This window comes from Ciconia boyciana, chromosome 3 (assembly GCF_034638445.1).
Source record: "Ciconia boyciana chromosome 3, ASM3463844v1, whole genome shotgun sequence".
NCBI classification, from domain to species: domain Eukaryota; kingdom Metazoa; phylum Chordata; class Aves; order Ciconiiformes; family Ciconiidae; genus Ciconia; species Ciconia boyciana.
This window is the reverse complement of record NC_132936.1, coordinates 42562043-42588719: the sequence shown is the minus strand read 5'-3', so window position 1 is coordinate 42588719 and position 26677 is coordinate 42562043. Positions and strand designations below refer to the sequence as shown.

Genomic DNA, 26677 nt, shown 5'->3' with positions numbered 1-26677 from the left:
GGAAATGCCAGTGCCTGGATTCTGTCCCAGTGTGGAGTCAGGGTGCAGCTGAAACACGCACTGAAATCCTGGAGCCGATTAACACTTCCAGGGGCTACAGCGTAGGTTCTTCCTACAATCAGGTCCATATTTGAAACTGTTTCTTAGTTTGTTCAGCAGTTCTAATAATTTCATTATTTTTTCTTACATATAAGTTTATTAATATATGTAACTCATTTAAGGGCAATCACTCTTTCCATTCAGTGTCTACTTTTTCAGAAAGATCTTGAGTAGTTCAGATATGCGGATAAACTTCCCAAGATACGTAATGTTTTCTAGAATCAAAAGTTAGCTATGTAGTTTAAATGAGATATATTGTGATGTACTGCTTAGTATTTAGTCAGTAAGAATTCAGGATGTTCAAGATATACAAAATATGTTTTTAAAAATCTCTTAATTTTGGAACTAAAACGTAACACACTGAAGGGTTAAAGGAAGCATATTTGTAATAGGCCTCTCTGTGTAAATATTTATATGTCGTTCATTACCATGGAAAGTTTTAAATGTTATTAATCTGAGTCTAATTTAATACTGAGTAGATCTAATCAGTCTCTTAGCATTTTTGTGTTTGAAAGAGATCTGAGAAGATAAGCCCAGAAATACTTCAGTAATTAGTGGGATTCAGGAAGCCCTACACAGTGCAAGCATCAGTTGTGATACTCCATTCTGGTTTTTTAGAACTTCTGAAGTGTACACAAAAAAATAACATTAGCTCCCTAGACGATGAACATCATAAGCTGCCACAGAAGTCTGTGTAAAGAAAAAAAAATACTTTTTTCCTTCTCTTCTACTACCTACTGGTAAAGAAAAATTCAGTGCAAAGTAGTCTGATCATCAATTAGTACAAGCAGCAGTAGATTCTTGGAAATATGTCACATTAATATTAAACTGGCTGGCTTATTTGGGGGGGGGGGGGGTGTTTGGGCTTGTTTTAAGAACCGTAATTTTCTATATTGTGAATAAAGCAAATATGATTCAGATTGTTTATGAAGTCAGACAATCAGGATTCCAGAATTGGAGGCTTCAGGAAGAGCACTGAACCTATAGTGCTTATGACTTGAGTGATTTTACTACACCATGAAAAAAATACTTTCTTTAAATTTAAGTTCTTTTAAATTTCTTTTAAATACACTTCCAGTTAGATACAAACCTAATTACATAAATTAAAATGCAAACAGGGATATTAGTCTTGTAATTCCTAAAATCACCATCTAGGGTTACGCAGATATATAAAACGGTAATTGCTGTTTTGGTGTATGGATTGTAGATGTGAAAATAAAGCATTATCCTTTTTTCCCCATGGTTTGAAATGAAGTGTGATTTGTATTGCAGCTTCGACAACTGTCACGAGTAAACCATCCCAATATTGTCAAGTTATATGGAGCCTGTCTAAACCCAGTAAGTCACAGCTTTGTCAGTATGCCAAAAGGTGACTAGCTTAACATATGCAAGCATCAATGCACAAAATGTGTATTTTATATACAAAAATGTATATTTTATATATATTTTGTATATGTTAGCCGTAATAAGGAAATACACAGATATGTAGGTTGGTTGATATTTTCAGGTTTTTTGTTTTTTCTTTCCCCTGCTATGAAAAACAAATTCTTTCAAGAAAACCCCAAATGCTGTTTCTAAACACCGATTATACTTCGGTTTGTCAGAACGGCATCTGGTGTATTACGTATGTAGTGTCATTCGTACTACAGTCCTATTGCAAATCAGCAATACCAAAAAGAAAATACATTAGCAACACATGATTCACAGCTTGTAAATCAGTTCCTATTCTCATATATGCAGTTTTCAGGATTTGCTTTCTTTCTGCCACAGCTGCAAACAGTCCCACAAATTCTTAAAGCAGAAAAGCAAGTACTGTGACAGGACAGATGTATCCTTACTTAATTTTAGTATAGGCTATTTAATTGGTTAAAATAATGCTGCATCCCTTTTTCCTTAGTACTAGTGAAATTCTTTTGACGTGGTATTTAAAATTTTTTGTAAGCCGCGAAAAAAAAGTAAAGGCAAATGACTTGCAGTTTGAAGACAGCATTTGTTTTTCAAGATTGGAGGGGGGAGGTCATTCTCTTCTTTCCTAACTTACAGTGGGAACTAAGTATAAAACTGATTTCTGTTTCTTTAATGTAAATATGTACCATTCAAACTGACTCTTCACCTCATAGATAAATTTTCCATTAGCTTAGGTATGGCGACTTTGCAGTTCCTCTCAAAGAACTTTCCTTTCAGTTTACAAAAGCTGTTTACGGCCCCTACATTTAAAACATCCCTATTTTTTGTCCCCTCCCCCCCCAAAGGTGTGTCTTGTTATGGAGTATGCTGAAGGAGGTTCTCTGTACAATGGTGAGTATCATTTCAACATAGTGTCTTCCTGGAGTGGAAGTGCTCGTGTTAGGGCAAACATGATCTAAAATATAAAGTTGTTTCATTACATACGTCTCCATCCTTGGAGATACTCAGAAGCCACCTGGACACAGTCCTGGGCAACTGGCTCTGGGTGGCCTGCTTGACCCTGCTTGGTGGACCTCCAGAGGTCCCTTCCAACACCAACCATTGTGTGGTTCTTTGAAATTCTTAAAATAATTTTAAGGAGAAAGGAGTATGCTTTTAAAGAACACTTTTCAGTCCACTGGTTTGTTTCTTGATATCAGTTTGTTATATTTTATACAAGTCCTTTACGGTTTTCCAGTGGAACATCTGAAAAGATTCTTCCTTAACTTGCAAATTCCCTGAGCATTTGTTTAACATACACTTTACCAGGGATAGCTGAGAACAAGCAATGCCTTTCATACTGAATTTTAACATCAAAAATTATGAAGAACATACTAAAAATGGCAAATATTTTGACATTTCCATTATTTTAACAGTCTGCAGAAGGATATTTTCAGTTGCAGTGATGAGGCATTGATAATTACTTAGATTCCATAGAGCTTTCTGACTGGTATGTTGTTAACTCCATTGTATCTGTTGTAATATGCAATAAAGTTCTTTTTAGTTTGTGCCTTTGTTTTGCAGTGCTGCATGGTGCTGAACCTCTGCCTCATTATACTGCTGCACATGCCATGAGTTGGTGTTTACAGTGTTCCCAAGGAGTGGCATATCTCCACAGTATGAAACCAAAGGCTCTAATCCACAGAGACCTGAAGCCACCGAAGTAGGTTTATGGCTCATATTTCGTATTTTCTTACAATTGGAATTTAAGATAATTTATAATAATTAATTGCATTTGAAAGAAATACCTTTAATTGATACTAACTTTACTGAATGTACTATATTCTAAATGAAAGCTGTGCATTTGAAACTCCATTTACAGAATGATGGTGCATGGTACAGGAAGTGAACTGTACTCGGTTACTTTCTGTTAAAGTGGAAAAACATCCTGCTCCTGCCCTGCATCATGGAAGAGGATTTTGATAGGGATAGGGCTTCTAATCAGAGGCATTTCAAATGACCCAGTTTTACAACGGGCTGTGGTGTTCAATAAAAGAACGTTAGGTGGGGGGGTTGTTTGGTTGCTGGGTTTTAACGTCATATTTAACCTGATATATTAGAGCTCTTTCCCCACATGGCCATCCTCCTCTATCCTCTCCTTCTGCCTGTTCTACCATCCCTGCCAGAATCTCCCATCACTTTCCAGTGAAACAAAAATGAATAGTTTTCTGCCCAGTCAGTTTGTTGATCTGACTTATTTTACAGCTTCAGATCTGGCTCTACAGATTAGGTGGAAACAGAGATTTAGGGATCAGCAGGATAACCCCCTTTTGGTGGTAGCCTGCAGTTATTACCAGATAAAGTTATAATGTGAAGCCACACTTTAAATCTTGAATTCTTTCTTGTATCCCCAGTTTTGATTTGGAGAGCTGTTAACGTGTAACTTCAAGTGCTTTCATTTAAATAAATAGCTACGTTGACTGACATTAATGGGAGTCTTGATCATTCTTCTTTTGGTAAAATTGTTACAGCACTTGTTTTTCAGCCTCTGGCATCAGAAAGACTAATTTTGTCTATATATGCTTAGTGGTTTACTATAGCTAAAGGTATTTATTTAAAATCTAGCATGTAGAAATATTAATAAATTACAATATATATTTGATTATTTTAAAATATGTGATTATTTTAAAATATTATCTATGTTCAGCTTAGGCACAAGTGACCTACTTATTTCTCAAATTATAAGACTAAAGCACTGAGAAGCAAAGTCTTAAATATTCAGCAACATTATAATGATAATTTCGTTTTTTTTTCTTTGACAGTTTGCTCTTGGTAGCTGGGGGGACAGTTCTAAAAATCTGTGATTTTGGTACAGCCTGTGATATTCAAACACACATGACCAACAATAAGGGAAGTGCTGCTTGGATGGCACCTGAAGTTTTTGAAGGTAACAATAATTGACAGTGTCAATATTATGTGTTCTTTATAGGGATGCAACTGTGAATGAATTTGGTATAGGAAAAAGAGCATCGTGTAAGCTTACTTTATTTCAATCAGTGTACTAAATTTGAGGTAACAGCTGAAAGAGTCTTGGCAGAAACAGAAGTCTAATGTTTATTTAAAAATCTGTATGATTGTATATTGCCAAATAATTATGCAGAGTTTTGAAGAGCAGCACTGAATTGACTCTATCATGTTAATATTAGTTAATTACATGAAGATGTGGAACCTTTATTTGTGTCATTGCTGAGATTTACATAAGAAGTACCTTTAGACAGCTGCTGTTTCTTATTTTGTAAGCAAGTAAAACACAGCCAGAGGGCTATTTACCCAGGTTTGTGCTGTTTCCAAGATTCTTAAGTCATTTCAAACTCTTCTGACATTTAAATATACTGTCATTACTTTCACTCCCTATTCTGATCAGCTTTTATCTTTAGAATTTCCCTGTTAGTGTCTCTAAATTGAACATAATTGCCTTCATTTTCAATCCCTCACTTTCTTGTAACACCATCTTTGTCTGCTTTTTGTGTAATCTAGAGATTTGATGTACTTCTTTCCTACATAGTGAGGAACTTGTTATTAGCAGTTAATTTAGTTAAGTAGGAAAACAAGCTATTTCTTTGAGTGTAGCTGGGGAAGACTGATGACACTTGATAATTAGATAGGTATAATTGCTGCATGATTATCAGAGAAATAATCCAGTCAATATTAGATCGCAAATTAAACACCTTTTAGCCAGTCAGTACCATAAATTATCATTGCAATTAGCAGAGAGGTCTGGAGAAGTCATCTTCCTGCTTTAGGAAGCAAGTGTCCTGGTTTTGATATATTTGGCAAGTGCCTATGTGCAGCAGTGGTTTCCCAGATTCTGGATCCAAGTGGCCTCTTTTATTTTACTGTCCTTATTCCAGAGAGGAGCAGCAAATTATATATGTCCACATATGTTTTTAGGAGGTGTTTCCTCCTGAACACCACCTTTGGAGCTTTTGTTTTGAAGGTACCTTTTTCTCCCACATATTGCTTAGAGGACCCACCCAACGGTGATCTGTTTAATTCTGGTGCCTAAAAATTTTCCATTATGTCACTTTATATTGAGGCACCTACTGTATTTCTTTAACTCTAGATAGAGATGCTTCTTTTCTTAACATTTGTTTACTATTAAATTAAATTGTATAAATAAGACATAATTTTTTTCTTTCAGAAATAATCAATTGGACAATCCGTGTTAAAGCTAGATATTTTTTGAGTGAAAAATCTTAATCTAAACCAGATTTTGAAATAAGTGTATTGTAGGAGGGATTTACAGTGCATATCCTAATTCCTCTGGTGTTATGAATTCAGCAAGGCAGAACAAAGAAATCTTGTATTGCACATTTATTGTTGGACAGCAGCAGAAGCCTTCAGTTTACAGTTGGTTTTATGTACTTTTATCTGAAAGCATTTACTGATAATGGCACAAATCTTTATAAAAGTATCAGGGAAAAAAAGGAATCTAGTGGCTTTTATGATGCAGCATATCAAGTTACTCTTGAAACAGTCATTAAACTACTAAAATTATCATGTCAAATGTCAAAATTGTTAAAAATTTGTTTGCTTATGCTACTGCATCAGAATTCAACAGTGGGATAAATGCTAATATTTTAGTACTGTTCTAGTATTAGTGTTTTTAGATAAGAACAGTAAAGGCACAAGAAGTATCTGTTGTAGATGGCAGAGTGCTCATTGAAGTAACTGCCCTAATATTAAGATTTTCCCTCCATTTTAAATATTAGGGCACCTAAAGCCTTGTACAGATCAAACAATCTAAATGAAAACAATGTCATTTAGATCAGGAAAAAGTGATAGAGAGCAAGTGCTCTAATCTCAGAACTCACTGTAGAAGAAACAATTTTAAAATTGCTTTGGGATAATTGGATAAATTGAGGAACAATTGTGTCTATCTGTTATCCTACCTTGGTCTGTTACATAATGAAAAATACAGAATACTCTCTCACTTTTTTTGGACTCTGTTTTCAGAATTGGTCCAAGACTTCTCAGCCACAAAATAGAATTTCCTTGCTCAAACAGGAGAATAACACTACTTCCCTGTCATAGGCTGTGTTTCACAGAAGTGCTGTGGCTGCATAGACGAGAGGGACTGTTTTGCTTTCCTTAGCAATCTGCCATCATTAACAGGTACCTTCTTTTCCAGCACCTTTGAAAAAAAAGCTGACTGATAAAGCTGACTTTGCTATTCCCCTTCAGTAACTTCTGAACTCATTAGCCACATTCAGCTACTTTGGTACAGGTGTAAAGAGTTTTGGAGATGCCAAGTTCTTAAAGAGTTTTGTAAAATCAGTAGCTGGGATAAGTCCAAATTAGTGCCTTCACTTGTGGTTCATGCTGCAGCCTGTCTCTCCTGTCTGCATTGCAGACTGGCTGGTCTGCAAGAACTGGCCTGAGAAAATGCTGCTTTCCTTGCACAGTTTGTCAGAGGTATGGGGGCAGAGGAAGATGGCTCATAGGCAGAGTGGAGCCTGTTGTAACTGAATGCTATATGATGGATATCCACATGAAACTAAGCTTCTTTAATTCCATTGTTTATGAAATGATTTGGTGATGCTTTCTGATTACATGTTAACAAAAAAATCCCTTGGCCACTGATGCTAATTTTGATTGTTGTTTGAAGACAGATGAGCAAATCTCTATCATTTATCTTCACACATTTATTATCATGTCATTAGCCATTCACATTTCTTTTTAGTATTGGCATGAGTTATGGTTACAGAGCATACATTCTTTCTTTGCAATCTATGAACATTTTTATTCATTATTCTATATCACCTACATGTCTTCTGCACCTTTAACAGGAGCCTTACAAATATTGAACTTATGGTCAAAGAACTTTAATTAAGTAATGACATGACAAAAAGAGTGAGAATAATAAACGGAGGAAATAAGACGATGAGGAATTGAGGAATCTGCTGATTTGTTCATATGGTAACTTACTAGTTCTGCTAAAGACCTATAATTAATAAAGAGCAATGGATATGACAGAGATGTTATTGGCTGGCATATTGTGACTAACATGGAAGAAGTGAGTTGAAGAAGAATATTTAGAGGAAGCAAGCATAGTCAGTTAAATCCTGAATGCAAGCGATCTTTGAAACTTAATAAATTGCGTTTTATATTATATAAGAAAACTGATGCATTTTATCATTTCAGGATGACTCCAAGTGAAAAGGATTGATTTCCAGAGAGAGGCATTCTTAACGATCCTACTGTCAAATGATTTCAGACTTAAGTTAGCATGAATCAGCCAGCTTTAGAAAACTGTTTTTTCTCAGCAAAACAAATGTGAAGTGAAAAGAAGCATATAAAGCTATTTATCAGCTCAAACTGTACTTCTTTTTAATGTGTTATATAGAAAAGAGACAAATAATATTGATGGCTTTCTTCCAGGTAGCAATTACAGTGAGAAATGTGATGTTTTCAGTTGGGGTATTATTCTCTGGGAGGTAATCACCCGTAGGAAACCATTTGATGAGATTGGTGGTCCAGCTTTCCGCATAATGTGGGCAGTTCACAATGGTGAGTTGAAAATACTTTATTGCATTTGAAGTTGTGTACTTGACCTATAAATTTGCTAACCACTCTTAACTGTGCACCTTTAAATTACTAATTTTTCCATTTTATGCTTCATTAAATATGCATTTTTGTCATAAAGACTTAATAGTTAGACACTGCCACTTTTGTGTCAGTGTGGGTTTTGTGTTATTTGGATGCTACAGTGCTTGCATTTCCTACTATGTGTAACTAGCGTATGAACAAACAAGGGAAAAGAGCCATATTCTTTTTGTTATGATACTCCATTTTAAAAGTGATCTGAATCGTGTGCTACAGAAATAACCCACAACCTGTCTGTCTGGATGAATGATGATTTTATTAGCCAAGTTGTCTTTTTTTTTTTTTTTTTTAATTGGGCATCTACAGTAAATGTGTGAGTTTAAGTAACTTGACCTGTCTTTAGAAATGCTAGAAACTGTCAAACTCCTGCAGGACCATTAGGCATTAAAAATGTTACTTTGTTTCTCATCTGGTTTGTTTGTTTGTTTTGTTTGTTTGGGGGTTTTTTGTTCTGCTGTTTGTATTGTTTTACCTTTATATCTGGGTACCTGCAGTCATGGAGCAGGACGGTACTGTGCTAGGTATAGAATATAAACAGGAGACAATGATTGAATTCAAAGGGACAAAAGAAAGCAGTGGTACAACATTGGTCAGAATAATAGACTGTAGTATCTTCATGCTAGTGGTGTAACTTTTTTAACAGTGTGTTTTTAGGTACCATGGCAAAGCAGAGTTTTAAGAAGAATAAAGTAATGATAGTGAAGTAGTTCAGTGAATGTCTGCAAAGAGTTTCTGCCATTTGTGAAAGACAACATCAAAGAAAGCATGAACTTGTTTGGAAGATGTAATTAACAAACAAGCAATGAAGGCCGGTACTCTGCCTGAGTGTCATTGCTTCAGTACTAAATGCTAGAAGCTTAAGGTGAGCACAGGCATCCTGTTCAATGAAGAAGAGAAAGGGGCAGACAGTGACAGGGTGGATGAGCATTATAGTCATAATAATGCACAAAGATAGATGTTTGCAAATGGCATTTTTGAATGAAGAAGGAGATTCTCCATTTCGGTTTTTCAAGGACACGAGTCATTGAGATGAGGAGTGATGAGTGCCTTGCATGAAAGCATTAACTGTAAAAGTAAGCGTAAATGTGTCATAAATCAGCCTCAGTAAGGTGCAGGAGTATCTTTTAGGGGAAGACAAATTCCCTAGCTGTCCCTACTTTTGTTTTAAAAAAACCCTTCCCCTTTTTTTCCTTTTTCTCTCTCTCTCTTTTTTTCTTTTCTTCCCCTCCCCCCCACCCCCCACCTTTTCCTTCTTAGGAAGGAAGTGTTAGTGCACTTCATCTCACTTGAAACCATTGTGGTACTCTTACTTCATATATTACTTGTTATGGTTAATACATTTTTAAATACTTGCTGCTTTCTATGCAAAATGTCACTACATCTCATGTATTAAACACAACTGGATGTCCATTAATTGTACTCATTGTTGAAGTAGTAAAAAGAGTAGAAACTTGAACCAAAAACCAGCTGAATAGTTATATAACAGTTAAAGTCAAATACGTAATTAAAAATGTGTATGGACCATGAAAAAGTTACCCGAAATTGGTAATTCCAGTGCTTAGTAATTTTTCAGGAAGTTCTTAAGAGCAAAATCAGCCCTCAAAAATACTTTTTTTCCTTTTTTTTTTTTTTTTTTTTCCTCCTTTCTTGTGAATACAGCATTAGGAACCAAAGACTGTTACTGCTTGCTTCCTATATGCTCTAGTTTGGTCTAGAGCTTTATTCTTCAGAAAGTGGTAACATATTCATTAACCATTGTAATATTTGTATTTGGTCAGTCAGTGAATTTATTCAAACCACTACTGAAGGAAAAGTTTAATTTTCTTTCTACTTGTTTGTATGTAATTGTAACTTGTATGTAGTACAAAGGAACTTTTTGCCAGTTTTTTGTTTGTAAGAGAGAAAATTAAGTACAGGCCAGTTCTTTTAGGCTACAATTAACTATATGTTTTCCTGTATTTATTTAGCAAAATACTGGAGAGAGATCAGTCACTGTCAGTCGTCTTATCATCTGTTTAAGAAATTAAGGTTTTTTTCTAATTTCAATTATAGGTACTCGGCCACCACTGATCAAAAACTTACCTAAACCAATTGAGAGTTTAATGACCCGTTGTTGGTCCAAGGATCCCTCACAACGACCATCCATGGAGGAAATTGTTAAAATAATGACACACTTGATGCGGGTATAAAAATTTATTTTAGTATCTTAATCATTTCTTAACCTATTAAGTTGGAAAATTGAATTATAAAAGGTATGCCTTTTATCACATGCTAAGGCAGGCTTGCATGTTTTATCTCTCCTTCTCTCTCTTTTTGATAAAAGTTACCAAATTATTACAGCAGAGAAGGGAAATCATTCTTCTCCTTATGGGAGAGGTATACTAACTCATAACAGATTTGGGGAAATTAATAAAAATATTTGTAGATGTATTTCAATGTATTACTAAAAATAATTGCATTTCTTTCTCTTCTAAATAAATTATTATAAACATAATATATAATTTATATTTATAAATGATTTTATGAGGTACTATTCAAATAATTTTAAAACAATTGTTAATTACTTTTGTATAAATCACTGCTGTTTTTCACAGTACTTTCCAGGAGCTGATGAACCTCTGCAGTATCCTTGCCAGTATTCAGATGAAGGCCAAAGCAACTCTGCCACTAGTACAGGTACACTTGTATAAATAAGAGAAAAGAACAGCAACATGAAATGATGCAGATGGATTATAAAGCACATCTTCATATTTATTTTGAACTCAAATTTGGAAAGGTAACCTTTCCAAAATCTTAAGTATTGGCAGGAATCCATATTTTTGTTAAGACCTCATACCACATCATATTTAGTGTTCTCAGCCAAATAGTTTTGCTGAAGTGTTCCTTTAATGGAGAACAAGCATATAATAAAAGCTGTCTCTGAATATCCATGTTCAAGGTCTCTTCCTTTTTTCCCCATGAAGGTTGCTAGCAACTGACACTCTTTGACTCATGTAAAGTTTAGGAGTTAGCATTTTTAAATTTTTTATTATTCTTGAAAGCTGCACCTGCTTTCAGTTATGATCTCCACAATTTAAACTTGCAATTGTTTTATGTTCAGATGCAGTAAATACGGTAATTTAAATTAAGTGCAAAGAAATCACTAGAAAGGTGAATGGAACAAAATGTGGGCTAGGCTTTCAGGTAGTCTTGCCCTCAGAGAAATCCTTTTGATAATAGAAAATTAAGATCATTCAGTCTTCTCATTTTTTAGAGTACAGTTTTCCCAACTCAGTTGTTTTTAATCTTAAGTGTCTTCTCCTTCCACTGCTTGGTTAGTTTGTTTTCTATCTCCAAATAAATTGCTGTTATTTTGGATAAAGTTTCCTTGGCTACTTTGCAACTTAGTGACCTGTATATTAAAAAATCTTTCCAGCTGTAGCATTGTACTGACTTTACTAGCTGTTCTCCGCCCCTCAGCACATGATTTTAAGATATGATTTATCTCTTTAAACTGTGAATGTATATTGTCTGTTATTTTTCAGGCATTTGTGCTCCTCTATGGTTAATGATGGAATTTGTCACTAATTGTGAATGAGGTTGCTGGTTGTGGTGTTAATATAACATCTACCCCAACAGTTTCAGAGCAAGCTAAAGATTGACTTCAGAACGTCTTCATAGTACTTAGTCGTGTATTCTTTTTCATTCCTTTTACTTTTTACATTAGTGGATCTGTTGCAATCTTGCAGCTTGCCTTTCATTAAAAGTTTTCAAAAGTGTTGCTTTAAAGCGAAGTTAGGTTTCTGAAGAATGCTCAAGTGAAGAGATGTGCTTTAGTATTTTTAATGGAAATTCTCAAATGTTTTTCCCTGTTACTGATTTCTAGGTTCATTCATGGACATCACTTCTACAAACACAAGTAACAAGAGTGATGCTAACATGGAACCAAGCGACTTCCAAGGAGCTTCTACCAATGACACTATTAAACGTTTAGAGTCAAAATTGGCGCAGCAAATGAAAAACACAGCCAAGCAGCCGGTAAGCCAACGCATGCAGTTTTGTACGATAACAATGAAATGGACAAAGATGGACAAAAGTGTTGTAACTGCTATGAAACATTAGTGTCTTCTTTCAAAAATAGTACAAAATTGGAACCAGTTAGTTATAGGAAAAGAACATGAAAGGGGATGGAAAAATATTGAATTATTCCAAAAAGGTAAACTGGAAGGCTCTAATAAGATCTCCAGTGAAGTCAAAAAGTAGTTCATTTTATTTAAAGGGATTCATTAGGTTAAAAAAAAATTATATTTGAAAATCGCTGCCTTAATTAACAGAAATATTAGTATGACATGAAAGGATTAAACATTTATGTGAATTTTGAAAATACTATGTTTTATTTCAAGTAGGATGAAAAAATACAAAGATTCTCTTGCAACAATATTGGCCTAATTCTACTCAGTTTTTATCTGTGTAAAGTTAGTCTTATGAAAGTTGCAGATATTTGCTGCTTAAATGCCAGTAATAGCTAAATTCTTACCATTTATTGAATTATAAATTTTAAATCCTGTCACTTTTAAAATGCACATTATAGAAATATATTTTAACCTACATACTGTGCATATCATGGAGGGCCTTCTGCAGAATCTTTTTTCTTTTTAAAAATGTGACTGTTGAAACAGGGTGATCCTGGCCGTTTGAGTTTACCCCCATCTCGTGGGAGCAGTGTGGAGAGCTTGTCAGATGTTCGCGCACGACCACAGTCAGCCCTTGTTTCAGGAGAAGCCAAAAGGATGAGTGCTGACATGTCTGAAATAGAAGCAAGAATAGCTTCCATCACAGGTAAAGTTAAAGGATATTTGGGGGATAGACAAAGGAATTGGAAAGAAGGAAAGAAAGGAGGAAGGAAGATGTAAAACATGCATAGTCTTACAGAAGGTTAATATCATTAGCTGTATGAAAATACTTTAACTCTTCATGTAGTCTTTATTGTCCTTTATTAATTGTGGGGGGAAATGGCTTCATTCACAGTTGTACACTCAACAAGGCTGAGTATTTTAATTGGGTACTTTTAAGGTTGCGGAAGAGATTACTTTTGTTGAATTAGACTTTTACCTTTTTAAAAAAATCTTCTAAATATCAATCCTATTCCAAATGCACAACTTTCTCCTTTGCATCTGGAATAATGTTATTCCATCTCTGCTAGCATAGTTATTTCTAAAATAACATTTCCTTCAAGGTTATTCCTATAATATTTTGAAATTAAGAGGTGGGTTTAAAGTTCAGCATGTTCCCAAATGAGTTTTAAAATCCACATTTCAGAAAGAGAAACAGTTAGATTTTATTCATCAGATTAACAAAGCATTGGTAACTTTCATTTAAAAAAAAAAAAAGCTACAGGTGTTTTGCCAGGTTTGCTTCAGGTAGCTATAAACTGTTGTGTCTAAATATTGAATCCTTGAGTGAATTGGAATTTATGTGTAAGTATAAATACATAATTTTATGGTGAAAGCAATCTTTATTTTTCCCAGAAGAGCAAATTAATAAAACTGTGTATACTTGGCAAACACTTTCTTGTCTCTTTTCTTCATCAAAGATATTGTTTGTTAATCTATGCAAACTTCAAGTTTTAAGTTTCATATGTGAAACTTTTTTGTTATGGTATATAATGACATTTAAATAATCAGACAAAATTACTTTGGTTAGTCCAGGGTTATTTAGCTGTTCTCGTATTTTTCTACCAATCTGAAAATTAGGGTAATCAAGTAGCTGTAATTAATAAGGAAATATGCATCATATTCTGGCTTTCTTGTGCACCATCACTATTTCATTTTTGTTCTTCATTGTATTATGATTACTCCAGGATCTTGTTTTACTAAATACTGAAGTTATTCATGAAATAATATTTATCTTGCCCTAAACACTTTTTACTTGTATGTTTTTATTTTAAAGCCTTATTCCAAGATTTGTCTTTTGTATTGTCAGTCTTTGACTGGATGATTGTGTAGCACATCTCACCCTGAATATCTCTAAAGGTTTCCTAACACAGAAGGCAGCTGTGTACTTACCTGATAATAATAACATGCTGGTTTTGTTTTAAAATATGTCAGGACTCACTTTGGTCACTGACACTCTAAAGTCAATGTAAGTTTTTTACATTAGTGGAGATAACCTGGCCCTCCTTTGTGTGAGTTTTTAATTTTCCTGGTTTGTCTTCCTTAAGTACATTGCTCTGAATAGTAATTATTATTTCAGAATATTCTAAGATTTTTTTTTTTAATGACTGTAGGGTTTCTTTTTCTTGAAACAAAAGTATATATTGAACATACTAGGTTTTGGGGATTTTCTTGTTTGTTTGGGGGTTTGTTTTGTTAGTTCTTTTGGTTTTGTTTTTTGTTTGTTTTTGTGTGTTTGTTTGGATTTTTTTGAGAAATCACTTCAGGCCGTAGTGGACTACTAGAAATTAGGTCAAGCCCATCTGACCGCAACTTTTTCAAAAAGAGCTGAAACAGCACTGTGTTGGTTTTGCTTTGTTTTTTAATCTTGTTAACAGTGTGACAGAAATAGTATGCTGTGAACCTGAAAAAAATGTTGTGGCTGGGTGAGAATTGGGCTGTTAAGAGTAAATAAGGTCAAGAATTATTTAATCTTCTTGTTCCATCTATCGCTAGATTAAGTGTAAGAGTAAATCACATAATGCACATCAGCATTACTTAGTAAGTTTGAGATGGATATGCCGCAATGTTCTACCTTGGGGAGATGTATTCAGACTTTAAATGGGAACTACTTACCTTAAACTACACAAGTAGTAAAATAAAAATAAAAAATGTATAATTAGATTTTATTCCAAAGTATATAATGTTTCTTGAACATCATTCAAAAATGAAAACGTTGGTAGTGATATCCAGTTTGCAAAACAAAAAATCTTCACTAATAGGACAAAAGAATGGAAGGCAGGAATGATTGTCAGACATAGTAAGAGTAAGCATTTTTTCAGAGACAGATGAGATTTCCTTTAAAAGGAGGTGATTTAAAGAAACAGAAGCACCCAACTATTAATCTTGTTTATAAAATAGTTTGTACCCAACACTAAAGAGAAAATGTTATAAAAGTTCAGGCAATCAAGAATTTATTCTGAATATACAGGTGATCTGAAATAATTTAATTTGTTCTCTGTTTGGATAATTACATTTTATTTTCCCTTCCTTGTTGCCATGCTGCTTTCTGTGTTTGACTTTTATGTTGCTAACTATAACTAATTACACGGTGTTGTAATGACGGCTAGTTCTGCATTTTTTGCTTTTTAACAGTTGCTTTACTATGTGTAAGCATGAGTGGAAGGCAATGCAGTTTATTCTGCATGACACATTTTTGCATGAACTATAGTTTAACCGAGTTTATGAAAAATGCAATATTAAGAATTTAATAATTTTGCTATTGCCATTTTAGTGTTTTGCATGTGTATTGTATATGTGTATTTTTTCAGCCTATTCCAAGCCTAAACGAGGCCATCGTAAAACTGCTTCATTTGGCAACATTCTGGATGTCCCTGAGATCATCATACCAGGTATCGCAGACCAGGTGAACGGGTCAATTGGTTAAGATGCCGGAATAATGATCAGACTGCTAAGAATACTTCTTGCTCCAGTTGCTGTAGGACAGAACTAGAAATTATCCCAATAACTTTTTCATAATGTCCCTGTAAAGAGGAGCATGATATTTTACTACAAATTTACTTTTATCAGTAAAGGATTCAATCTTCTAGTTTGAATTTACTTTTATTGATAAACGATTTTTTTCCTTTATGATCTTGATGTTAAGAGTCGTCTTATAGAGCAAAACTGTATCTGCAGTCTTTTATTACAATACCTCATTTGGTGAAAATGGACTTAAGTTGAAAAATTCCTGTCTAGGTAATTATCTTGCCCTGATCTTTGTTGTGTTTGAGCACCCATTTTTAATCTAATCAAATATTAGTAGAACAAAAAACTTAAATACATTATGTACAGAACTTCAAATCCACGTGATACTTGTGATTTTAAAAAATTAACGCTTAATCTATGTAACTCTTATATTTGACTACGCTCTTCTAGAGCTCAAATGAGTCTGCAAGAGGTATTTCTGTTGTGTTTAAGTTAATGCAACCTAAAATTATTAGGAGATGCTTCTGACAGGAAGAAAATCAGTATAGTTGGCACCATAGCTGGCTAACTTCAGTTGAGACTTTAATGAATAATTCTAATCTATCCCAAGTCTATAGTTAGCAGCATGTCATTTTCCTTTCCCATTCCTTTTTTTGCAGTCCAAGTGGATTGCTTTCTTTCATTTCATAATTCTCAAAGCCTAAAAATAAGCATAATCAATCCCAAACTGTGATAGGTATACCATTAGTGGTATGCAAGTCGCTTCAAAATGATTTGTCAGAGGCAGGAGATGCAAGTAATAGCATCTACTGCTAATCTAGAGATCCATTAAAAACTGTGGACCCCCTACTCTAAATTTGTGTCATCTGAGGAAGTTTCCTTGTAAATCTTGACATTGTTTGGTATTTTAAAGTTTAATGCAAAAGATAATTTTGTACAAAAGTTTATTTCAAATAAGTTTATTGACATTTACATATAAAAATACAGAATGTCAAAAAGTAGATTCCAATGAACAATAGCACTACCCATGAAAAAAAAACCTATTTGGCATTGAGGCTAACAAATCAGCAAGAAAGTTTAGTAGTGTAGCTTTACACTGTAATTTTCAAATGGTCCTGGCCTGCCATGACATAAATGAAATCTTGAGAGAGCAAGGAAAGAGAAAGTAGGGAGATCTGTCAAGTTTTGCAGTGTCAACACACAATGAGAGCCTGGTAAATAAGCTCTAGAAGCTAACTGTCTGTGCACACTTGTCTGCATGTAACAGCACTGAGGCTTCCAAGAAACCTTGAAACTTTTAGAGAATAATTAAAAAGTCAGTGAAATGAAATGCCATGTTGTTTTCACAAAATAGATTGTACCAGTCTATTGGGTTTACTTAGGCAGAGGAAGTCAATCAGATATTCTTCACCTGGACTATTTTAATTGAACTTGACAAGATGGGAATTCCAAGGTGAATTTTGAATAGATACGAGAGAAATAACGTGTAGAAATGAAAGAAGGTGTAGGATCAAAGCAAGCATATTAATGAATTTTCTCAAAATTTAAGGTGTTTAAGTCTTAAATAAGTGATAATGAAATTTCACTGTTAATGCTTTATCAGCAGTGACTATTTATAAAGAGGAGGATTAGAGTATCACATAGGGTTAATTTTGTTGTGACTGGGGAAAGAAAAAATAGAAATAGGGTAAAATCCAGGGTCATGCACTGTGGGTCATACACTAGGAACAATTTCCTTTAATAAGATGATATGGGACCATAGCAAATGCATTCAGATTAATCCCAGGTAGTATAAGCCACTAATGTAATGCAGTTGTGAAAAACTGTGAAAGCTTAGGGTTCATTTCCAGGAAAGATAAGGAAGCACTAACACTATTTACAGACCCCTTGTTGAGGTTTAATCAGGAATTCAACATACTGTTCTGGGCAGCCATATAAAAGAAACATACATGCACTGTGAAATAATAGCAGTAAGAGCTACTAGGATGGTATGGAGAGTATAAAGAAGAATCTGAAAGCATGGCTTTTTTAGCCCACAAAATGAAAGCTGAGAAATGAATAATTATTTTCTATAGATGAATCTGCAGCTAAAGACTAGGAAGAGAGAAGTACTTAAGCTAAAAGACAGTATTGGCACTATGGAAAAAAAGATGTAAATTGTCTGCAGATAAGTCTGGGCTGTATATTAAAAGTTTTCTGTTTGTCAGAACAGCTTTCCCGTAAGAATCCCAAGGCCAGAAAAAAAGAGATAAATCATTACATGACAGGGATGTGATCATCTGCCCATAAACTAATTCTGTTTATCTGTATACTTAAAGCAGTTAACCAAAAGTACCTTGCTCAGTTATTCTTTTAAAGACAATTTAACATGGCCTATTTCTCACCTCTTTCCTTTCCTTACTCTCTCAGCACAAGGCTTTTAGTCCTGGCCTCTTAACACGCTTTTTTTCCCCTTCTAGTTATACTTCCAAGACCCCCAGACTGGCACCTCTGTCTCAGTCCCACCCCGTTACATTCCTTAGCACTTCTGCCACATACCCAGCTCCTCCGAACTTCCCCGGGCACATCCGTCGGTGGGGCAAGCAGCCCATCTCCTGGGCACGTCCGTGGGGCGAGCAGCCCATCTCCGTCCTTGGGGCAGCGCAAGTGCTGCCCGTCTGTGCCGCTGCCTGCAGTTCTGCTGAGCCCATGGTAAAGCAGCTGCTTGCCGGAGAGGGGAGGCACCAGGCAGGCATGTTACCATGAGTCAGCTGCTTTGGGGCAGGGCTATTTTAGAAGTATGAGTACTACATCTGCTATCATTGGGGTTTTTCGTAATGTGTTGCCTCAGCTGCTTTTCATCCATGAACTGATTATGCTACCAAGGTTGTAAGATACAAATTTTTATCAGTTGAAGGTAAAATGTTGCAGAAGTGGAAGTTTTTAATATGTATTTGCTCTTCTTTCTAAATAGGTCTAAATAAGGTGACTAGAACTTTCTTTCATTTAAGATGCTATTTTGTGTTACTAGCTTACAAAACTTAGAAAGTGAAAAATGGATCAACTAATTCCTTTTTGTGTAACAACTTGGCAAATGAGTTTTCAGTAGTGGTATCCTGCAACCAGATAGCCAAGTGAAGTATCAATTTTCTTTTTTCAATTTATAGTATATATAAAATATAGTATAGAAAATAAACACCAACATTTTATTTTTATATATATATGAAAAATAAAAACCTTAGTAAGTAAAAAAGGCTTAAGTAGCCATATGTTTAAAGAACCAAACAACAAAAAAAATCTAAGTATAGTTTGTAATTGATCAAGAAAAATAATCAGAACACCTTTTCAAAACAAACCAGTCAAGCAGCATTTAGCAAATATACCTTCAAGTACAGCCTTTTCTTCACTGGCAACATTACTGATGTATATAGCACGCATGCATTTGGCTTTGTAATTTTGTCATCTGAAACTGTGCCACAGCATTAAGATTTTTATAGCATTGACACTGCATAAATGATTACTCAGGATAGACACTTTTGTTGAGTGTCTTCAGAAAGTGGATAGGAATTATAGATGCTTTAGGTCTCTAATTTTTCCATCTACTTTTGAAACCAATATAAGCCAGGAATCCCACCCTTGTCTCCCCAGATCACTTCATTCTTCTGGAATTCAGATCAATGTTTTAACTTCTTTAAAATGTCTTCTAGCACTGTTACATTCACTGATCATCCTGCACTGTGAGAGAGGTTTGGGTCTCATAGGTGTGTAAGGAAGAGAGAGTTCTGTGCGCAAATAAGAAAGTGTAAAAGGAGACGCAAGTATCTGCTAAAGGGCAGGGAGAAGAGTTCTTAGCTGGTCTGGATATTTGGCGGGGGGGTGATAAAAAGCCTTAAGTTGTAGAGCTTGGTTTTGCTGGAGTATGTGGGGTAGCACATGATGGAAGTTTCCTGTTCCTTCTGAATTTCATTTTAGAAAATAAACAACAGTATGTGAAATGGTTTTTTTGAGGCCAGGAAGTATGTTTGTAATGTTTGATTTTTAATCTTAAAATCCTGTAAACCACTAAAATCCTGACATAGTGCATCAAGCTACTGTATATTAACTTCTGTGCATTTACAAATCTCTTAGTTTTTATGAGAAAAAAATAGTTTTAAATGGACGTACAGGTAAGAACAAAATCAAAACTGTGAGAGGAAAGCATAGAGAAGTAGCAGTGGTCATGTAAAAATAAAGATTATATGTTGTATAGTATATTTTTCAATTGAAATTTGTCTTGAATCTGGAGCAATAAGTATTTGTTGAGTCGTAGTCTGTTTCTGCTTTGTCTAAGCTATTTGCCAGATGTCTGCAGTAGTTACACTAATTAAAATGGCATTGCCTAGTAGAGCTTGCTCTTCCCTCATGCTACTAACTTGGAAGATATTTCATTTAAAGGTGTTCATTTATTACAACACAGTAGTTTTGGCCCCTCTTTCCTCCCAAGGCATTTTCTTTTCTTTCTTGCACCCCACCCTGATTATTTTAACGTTTTGGCAGCCATGTTCTAATATTTCAGCAACACATGTGCCGGGTTCTTTAAATTCACAAATGTTGCTAATCTGAAATGAGAATTTCAGATATTTTTGCAAGCCTATTTCAGCTGAGCTAATTTTATAACAGTGTTGTTGAATGAAATGTGCACATAATTTTGTATCGGTTGTGGGTGGATCGCCCATATCTTGAATATTGAGATGAGCTGTGGCAGCCAGATGAAGTATCCACAGCACAGAATTCTATTAAATGTATAATCTTGTTTGTTAAATGATTGGGTCATAAAAAATACACTGCGAATTAACAAGTTCGGAAATTTTGACGTAGATTTGTCATTCACACGATCTCTAATATCAAAGTACTAAACACAACATAGCCATTGTTGCTTAGGTAAGTATATACTTTCCCTGAATTTCAGAAGCGAAAGTTCAAGACCACAGAAAAGTTGCGATTCAAATTCATTTGTAGTCAGAGCAAAGAATATATTCCTGTTCTAGAATCCTTGATTTTCTTATATGCTTGTTTCTCATAGTACTTTCTATAAATTTTAGACTATAAAATGTCATGACAAATCGGTAAAGTGACCCTGAGAATTTTGTATTGCTGTTTTGTGGTAATGTGTTCCTACATGTAATATTTAAAGTACCTCTATTTAAAGATTTAAAGTATGATACCGTTAAGTGTATTGATTAATATTAAGTAGTCTTACATTTTGGTAGTAACTGTTGCAAATCAAAACACCTGTCAAGCTAGGCTGTGGAGTCATATGGAAATGATGCTGAACAAGAAGTATCTAAAAGGTTAAAAACACGATGCCTGTTACAGGGCTCTGAGCGAGCTGGGTTGGCTGTTGCGTGCAGGGTCGCTGGGCGAGGGGCTGCCACGGCTGCAGGACATGTTTCAGATGCTCCCCTCCAGTAGCAAAGTTACGTAATGCAGAGCCAAGAGCAAGAATTTTGAGCATTGTCAGCTGTTACTCAGGGCATTTTGGTGTTTCCTTTTGGACAGCTGACCTGCTCTCAAGGGACAATATAAACAATCACCGTAATAAAAATCAAAGTAGCCAGGGAGATTCTGTTGCATAATCTTTTATTTTTAAGGAGACTTTTTTTTCCTGGAAATGCCTTTGATTGCGTGTCAGTGTTAAAATTTAAACTGTTTTATGTAGCTGTCACTGGTGGATAATTGCTAACAGGTGGAAGGAGAAGAGGAAAAGATTACAGCATTGTGCTCAGTAGGTTGATGGTGAGATGTGATTTAGCTGAACAGTCCCCTTTTCACACTTCTCAGAGCATGAGAATAGGACATGGGTTCGTTCATCTGAAGGAGACAAAGACCAGAAGGAAGCGCTTTTGCTTCTTAATTTTTGTGAAGGGAGCGGCGCACGGGCAGAAGTCCTTGCTGTGTTCCTTGAGCACGCCAAAGAGCAACAGGTTAAAGCTGGCAGCCTGTTATCTTCGCGGTCTAGCTTTTAGAAATCCCCATAACGTAACGCACTTGAAATAGATGTCGTCATCAGCTCCTGCCCCGAGTCCTAAGCCTGACCAAATACATGTGACAGAAGATGGTGGAATAGAGTGCAGCAGCTATTCATATGGTAGGAGTGGTTATTGTATTAGGGTATACTTTTTGTTGACAGGCCAGCATGTTTTGAGTTAAAATTCCGCAGCTGTCTCTCTCTCCCCCTCTCTCACTTTCTCTCTGTGGATTTGTACAAATTCCAAGCTCCTCTGCAACAGTCGCACCCTTCTTATTTTGTTCTGAATAGATTTCACTGGTTTGTTTTTGTTTTGTTTTTTTTCCCAGCAGGAAACGGACAGCAGAGGCGCAGATCCATTCAAGATCTTAGTGTTGCTGGAACAGAGTCCAGTCAGGTAATGTCTTTCTCGTCTCCTTTATCTTTCAGTAAAGTCAACACCGAATCTGTACAGGGAAACTGGTCTGGAAATTTTCACCTTTGATGCTTTTGTAGAAATGATGTGGAAGCTTGGCAGACTGTAGTGTTGTTTGTATTGCATTTAAATGAGAATCCATGAGGTTAATCTGTGAATGAGTTCTGAATGTTTTCTGTATAGCTCATGCAGCATTTACCACTTTTATGTACACATAGATTTTGTGTACCACTTAATTTGGCTGAGGGCAGATGTTATGCAGGAAAGCCTTTTCACCTCTTTATATGTAGAAAACAATTGTAATTACTGCTTATGATTGTCTGAAGCAGTTACACATACATTAGACTCACTTTTTGCATAAAAATAAAAAGCATGTGCATCAGTATTATAAATGTATTTATTATCAGTCTCCAAACCTGAACAGTAACTTACAGTAGTATCTCTCCATTTCTTGTGAAAGGTTTACAGGAGGGTGCTGTCACAAAGTTTTGTTTAAAAAAAGACTATCTCAATAAGGTATTTTATAATAACATAGTTTCTTACCTGGTATTGCAAGTGCCATGGTAACAGACACAGTGGTATGCTACATAAAATTGAAATTAAACTAAGAACAAATTAAACTAAGAACATGGTAAATGGGAAAAGCACAGCTAATGCTTCATTCAGATGTGTTTATTTTGTGTTTTTAATTGCTTCGTTGTCTGTTTCAGTAATTCACAGAGGCTATTTGGTCATGAGTGTGAATTGGCAATTTTGAGATCCCTACTATTATTTGGATGTGGGAAACTGGAGCTTAGCATATTCACGAGGTTAATCAGGTTTCCATATTAAACAACCTACTGCAATAATCTAAAATAGGTGGCAATTCTGTGGGTGTGTAGTTATCAGGGAGATCAACATTTGATCCTTCTTTAATTCTGTGGAGTCTGATAGCCACAGAAACCTCATCAATCTTTCAGGTATTATTAGTGGAATTTACTACGTACATCTATCAGAAAATAATAAATGAGTCTTAAATACATTTTAATATCTTCAGAGAAGACAGGTCTGTTAGAAAGAAATGAATCTGCAAAACTTAGTAAAGAAATAGATTAGCCTATTCAGTTAATTGTAGAACAAAAACTATGCAAGACTTGGGAGAAAAAAATTAAGTGACAGTACATCAGTTATACCAAATTGCACAGATTGGTGTATGAATATATTTAATTATAGCTTTTTCTATTTAAAATTTTTCATTCTATTCATTTTAATGAATGGTTAATATTTAAAAATAGAGAATTTCAGCATTTACTTCGTATCTTAATAACTATTATAATAATCTTTCTTTGAAAGCTGTTCTACTGCTTGTATGGATGTTCTAGCTAAATCGTCCTTGTGACCAGGAGGATACAGAAAAGGTTTTTTTGTTTGTTTACCTCACCAATTTCTGATGAGGGTCTACAGAAGTACCAGAATCACATTTTACTTTCTTGCTTCTGGTAGTGTACATATTGGAAATCTAAGTGGAAGAATTACAATTACCTGCTTCTATCTTGCATTTTTTGGAAACATTATTGTAAAATCTGGAAAACATAATATTTTAACAAGCATGAAACATACACTTTGGAAGAAATTTTTGCACTGTCCATTTAAACAAATAATGAATTTTCATCCCCTTTTTGATCCGCTTAGTTTCAGCAGACTTTTCTGCTGAAACTAATGCTAATTTTTGACAAACATATGTTTGTATGTTTTTAAAAAAATAATTCTGAAGACAATGAAGAAAGCAAGCACAATGTAATTCTGGCAAAAGACTTAAGATTACTCTTTATGGGTTTCTAGAGCTATGGACCTCACTGCCTTGAATTTTTATTAAAAATCTTGACCTGCTATCCGTATAAGCAATCTACTAGCCAAAGCAGAAAAAACATCTGTGACTAGCATAGCTCTGGTCAGTTTATCATATCTCCCCATATGCCCCATACCATATATAGGTTATCCTTTCTAATGTGAAAATCCCCTTCCCCCTCCCTCCCTTCATTGCAAACATCCTTCTTCACCACATTCCATTCTCCTTTACACCCACCCTGCGGCACAGCCTTCTTCACCGAGCCGCCATGGCACTGCGTGCCTCCACTCCCACACCCAGCCCTTGTAAGCCCCTATCCCACTCAAAATTGAAGGATTGCCACGGTGCCACTTTTCTTCTTTTAACTATTTGACTGACACACTAAAGCTGATCAGAAATCTTGTTATTGAACATGTTTTTCGTGCAATTTGCCGCTGTGTCAATAGAAAATGATTCTGTTAGAACTGTTTTTTATTTTAATCAGGAAGATTTTTCCAATTCAGAATGGAATTTTTGTTAAGGTGGAAGAAAACACTGGACTTAGTAAATATACCAAAGTTTGGGGTGCTTACCTGAAAGGGTAGACCAAGAGTCTTGTCTCCTTGCTTAACTGCTGGTCTGTTTTAATCTGACCTTCTTGTGTATGTTTTACGATTGTAAGTATATTTTTATTTTTGTGTACTGTTAGAATAATTTTTTGTGTGGTTTGTATGGTGGTTGATTACTGTGCTCATGTTGTTGAGACACTTAAGGCATTTTCCAGTATTGGTCTTGCTGATGTTATCAACAGCAGACAGTAATAGTGCTTTGCAGATGATTTTACTACTCAACTGACCCTTTTACATAAACAGTTTAGATAGGAAAATATGCTAAGCCAAAGGTTTTCCATCATTGGATCAGCTGTTGGAGTGGTTCGGTGTTGAGAACATGTGTTTAAGTCCAATTTTTCACAGATTTCTAGTGTTTGGTGACCTTAGACTGGACCTTACTCCAAGTGACTTGAACAGCACTGATGCAACCCTCTCTGTACAGTCAAATGCTACATTTCCACTTGTTTCCATCCATACACTGTGATGCTTTATTCATTTTTCCACATAATTTTTTTTTTGCACGGAATTTTTTCTTCTGCCTTTCATTTCCCTGTACATGGATTTTAAAACATTGTATTGTTCCATCTGTCCAGCACTACTGCTCTTGCCTAAACACCTTTGTAACACAGAAACAGATGTGCAGACTCTGAACTGCAGCCATAAAAACTTTTGGGGGCTTGAAGGAACACAGCAAACCTTCTATTTAGACTGGATAGAGTCCTTACAGACTTTGATATTTTATACAGATACTGAGAAACATATTTGGCATAATCGCTCAAGAACTGCAGGTTGTGATCAGATGCCTAGTAAGGTATCAATGTCCTTGCCTGCGTATCTTTTATTGGGTTGGTTGTTTTGACACATCATCCTTCACAGTGCTATCATAGTATCCAAACTACTTCTTTTAAACTTTTTTTTTTTTTAAATAACTGTTGCTGGGCCTTCATAACTCTTAGTTTACTTTGAAGTGGAAAAAAAAATTAATATATTAAAGAAAAGCGTGTAGTGTATTGAACAGTTGAGAAGCAAGGTCAGAATGCACATGCCCACATGTATGCAAGCTAAGTGTGATAATTTGGGGGATCTGATGTTATGCATATGAATTATTCTGTCCATGAGATTGTGAAATCGGTCACAGATACACTTTTTTTTTCCTCCCCCTTCACAGCAAGATAAAATCCACAGATGAGGAGATGAGGAAACAGGGCTAGTAACGACGATTTCTTTAAATTGGGTTGCCCGTTTAATTTAAACTTGAGGGGGGGATTATTCCTCAGAGTATGCCAGCTTTTCAAGACTGTGGGTCTTTGAGAAATGGAAGCAAAGAAGCTAACAATGCCATGTGGGTTTGGCCACCTGGCAAAGATGATTTGAGAATAACCTGATAACAAGTCTGTTGAGCGTACCAAGATACCTGGAGGAAGCAAGGATGAAAGGATACCCATGAAAGGGTAGCAGAAACTGATTGCTAAAGAACAGTCACTGACTTACCTGTCAGATGGGCTGGTGTCCAGGAGGCCTAAAGCATCTCACTGAACACACGTTCAAACACAGGTGTTCAGTTTTGGGAACTTCCCTTGGACTTTGCAATGCTTTTTAGGTATGCTTTGGGTATGAATCCTTCATTTCTATCTTTAGTAATTTTGTCTAAATAATGTTATGAAGGAAATGTTTTTTTTTCTGTTGATGGACCAAAACAATCTGGTACAGCAAGCGATCTAGTACAGCATTGAGAAGTTACTGTAACTAGAGTACTTCTCAAGTGCCCCTTGCTATCAACTGTAGATACTCAACAAACCTCTTTGCTTAAAGGACTTACACACTGTTAAAAGTGCTTGCTCTGTCTTCTGACCCTTCACATCACCAGAGTGTGTTTATCATTCATATCTGAGGACACTGACAGTAAGCAGTAAGCTCAGTGACTTACACCTTGCTTAATGTCAACAAACACTCCAACACAAAAGCTCTTTCAAAATGTCTGATGCCATCATCCTGATAATATCATCCATTGGATTATTTCTACAATAGTTTATTGCCCTGTTTCTGGCTACTAACGTAAAACACTAAATGGTTAATAAAAATTACATA

At 35.3% G+C, this 26677-nt stretch overlaps 1 protein-coding gene across 10 annotated transcripts in view; it reads left to right on the top strand.

Moving 5' to 3' along the window:
• Window positions 1–26677, top strand: part of MAP3K7 (mitogen-activated protein kinase kinase kinase 7) — a 49930-nt gene that overhangs the window by 13291 nt on the left and 9962 nt on the right. For 2 of the 10 annotated variants that reach the window (XM_072855492.1, XM_072855499.1), the window contains 12 exons: window positions 1372–1437; window positions 2352–2397; window positions 3070–3208; window positions 4308–4432; window positions 6580–6660; window positions 7927–8055; window positions 10204–10334; window positions 10746–10827; window positions 12017–12168; window positions 12810–12969; window positions 15614–15694; window positions 22086–22153. In XM_072855492.1, coding sequence (XP_072711593.1) covers window positions 1372–1437; window positions 2352–2397; window positions 3070–3208; window positions 4308–4432; window positions 6580–6660; window positions 7927–8055; window positions 10204–10334; window positions 10746–10827; window positions 12017–12168; window positions 12810–12969; window positions 15614–15694; window positions 22086–22153 — 1260 coding nt within the window. Of the gene's footprint in view, window positions 1–1371; window positions 1438–2351; window positions 2398–3049; window positions 3209–4307; window positions 4433–6579; window positions 6661–7926; window positions 8056–8861; window positions 9014–10203; window positions 10335–10745; window positions 10828–12016; window positions 12169–12809; window positions 12970–15613; window positions 15695–22085; window positions 22154–26677 lie in introns of those variants that run through there. The other 8 variants (XM_072855493.1, XM_072855500.1, XM_072855495.1 and 5 more) reach the window with 8 other exon arrangements.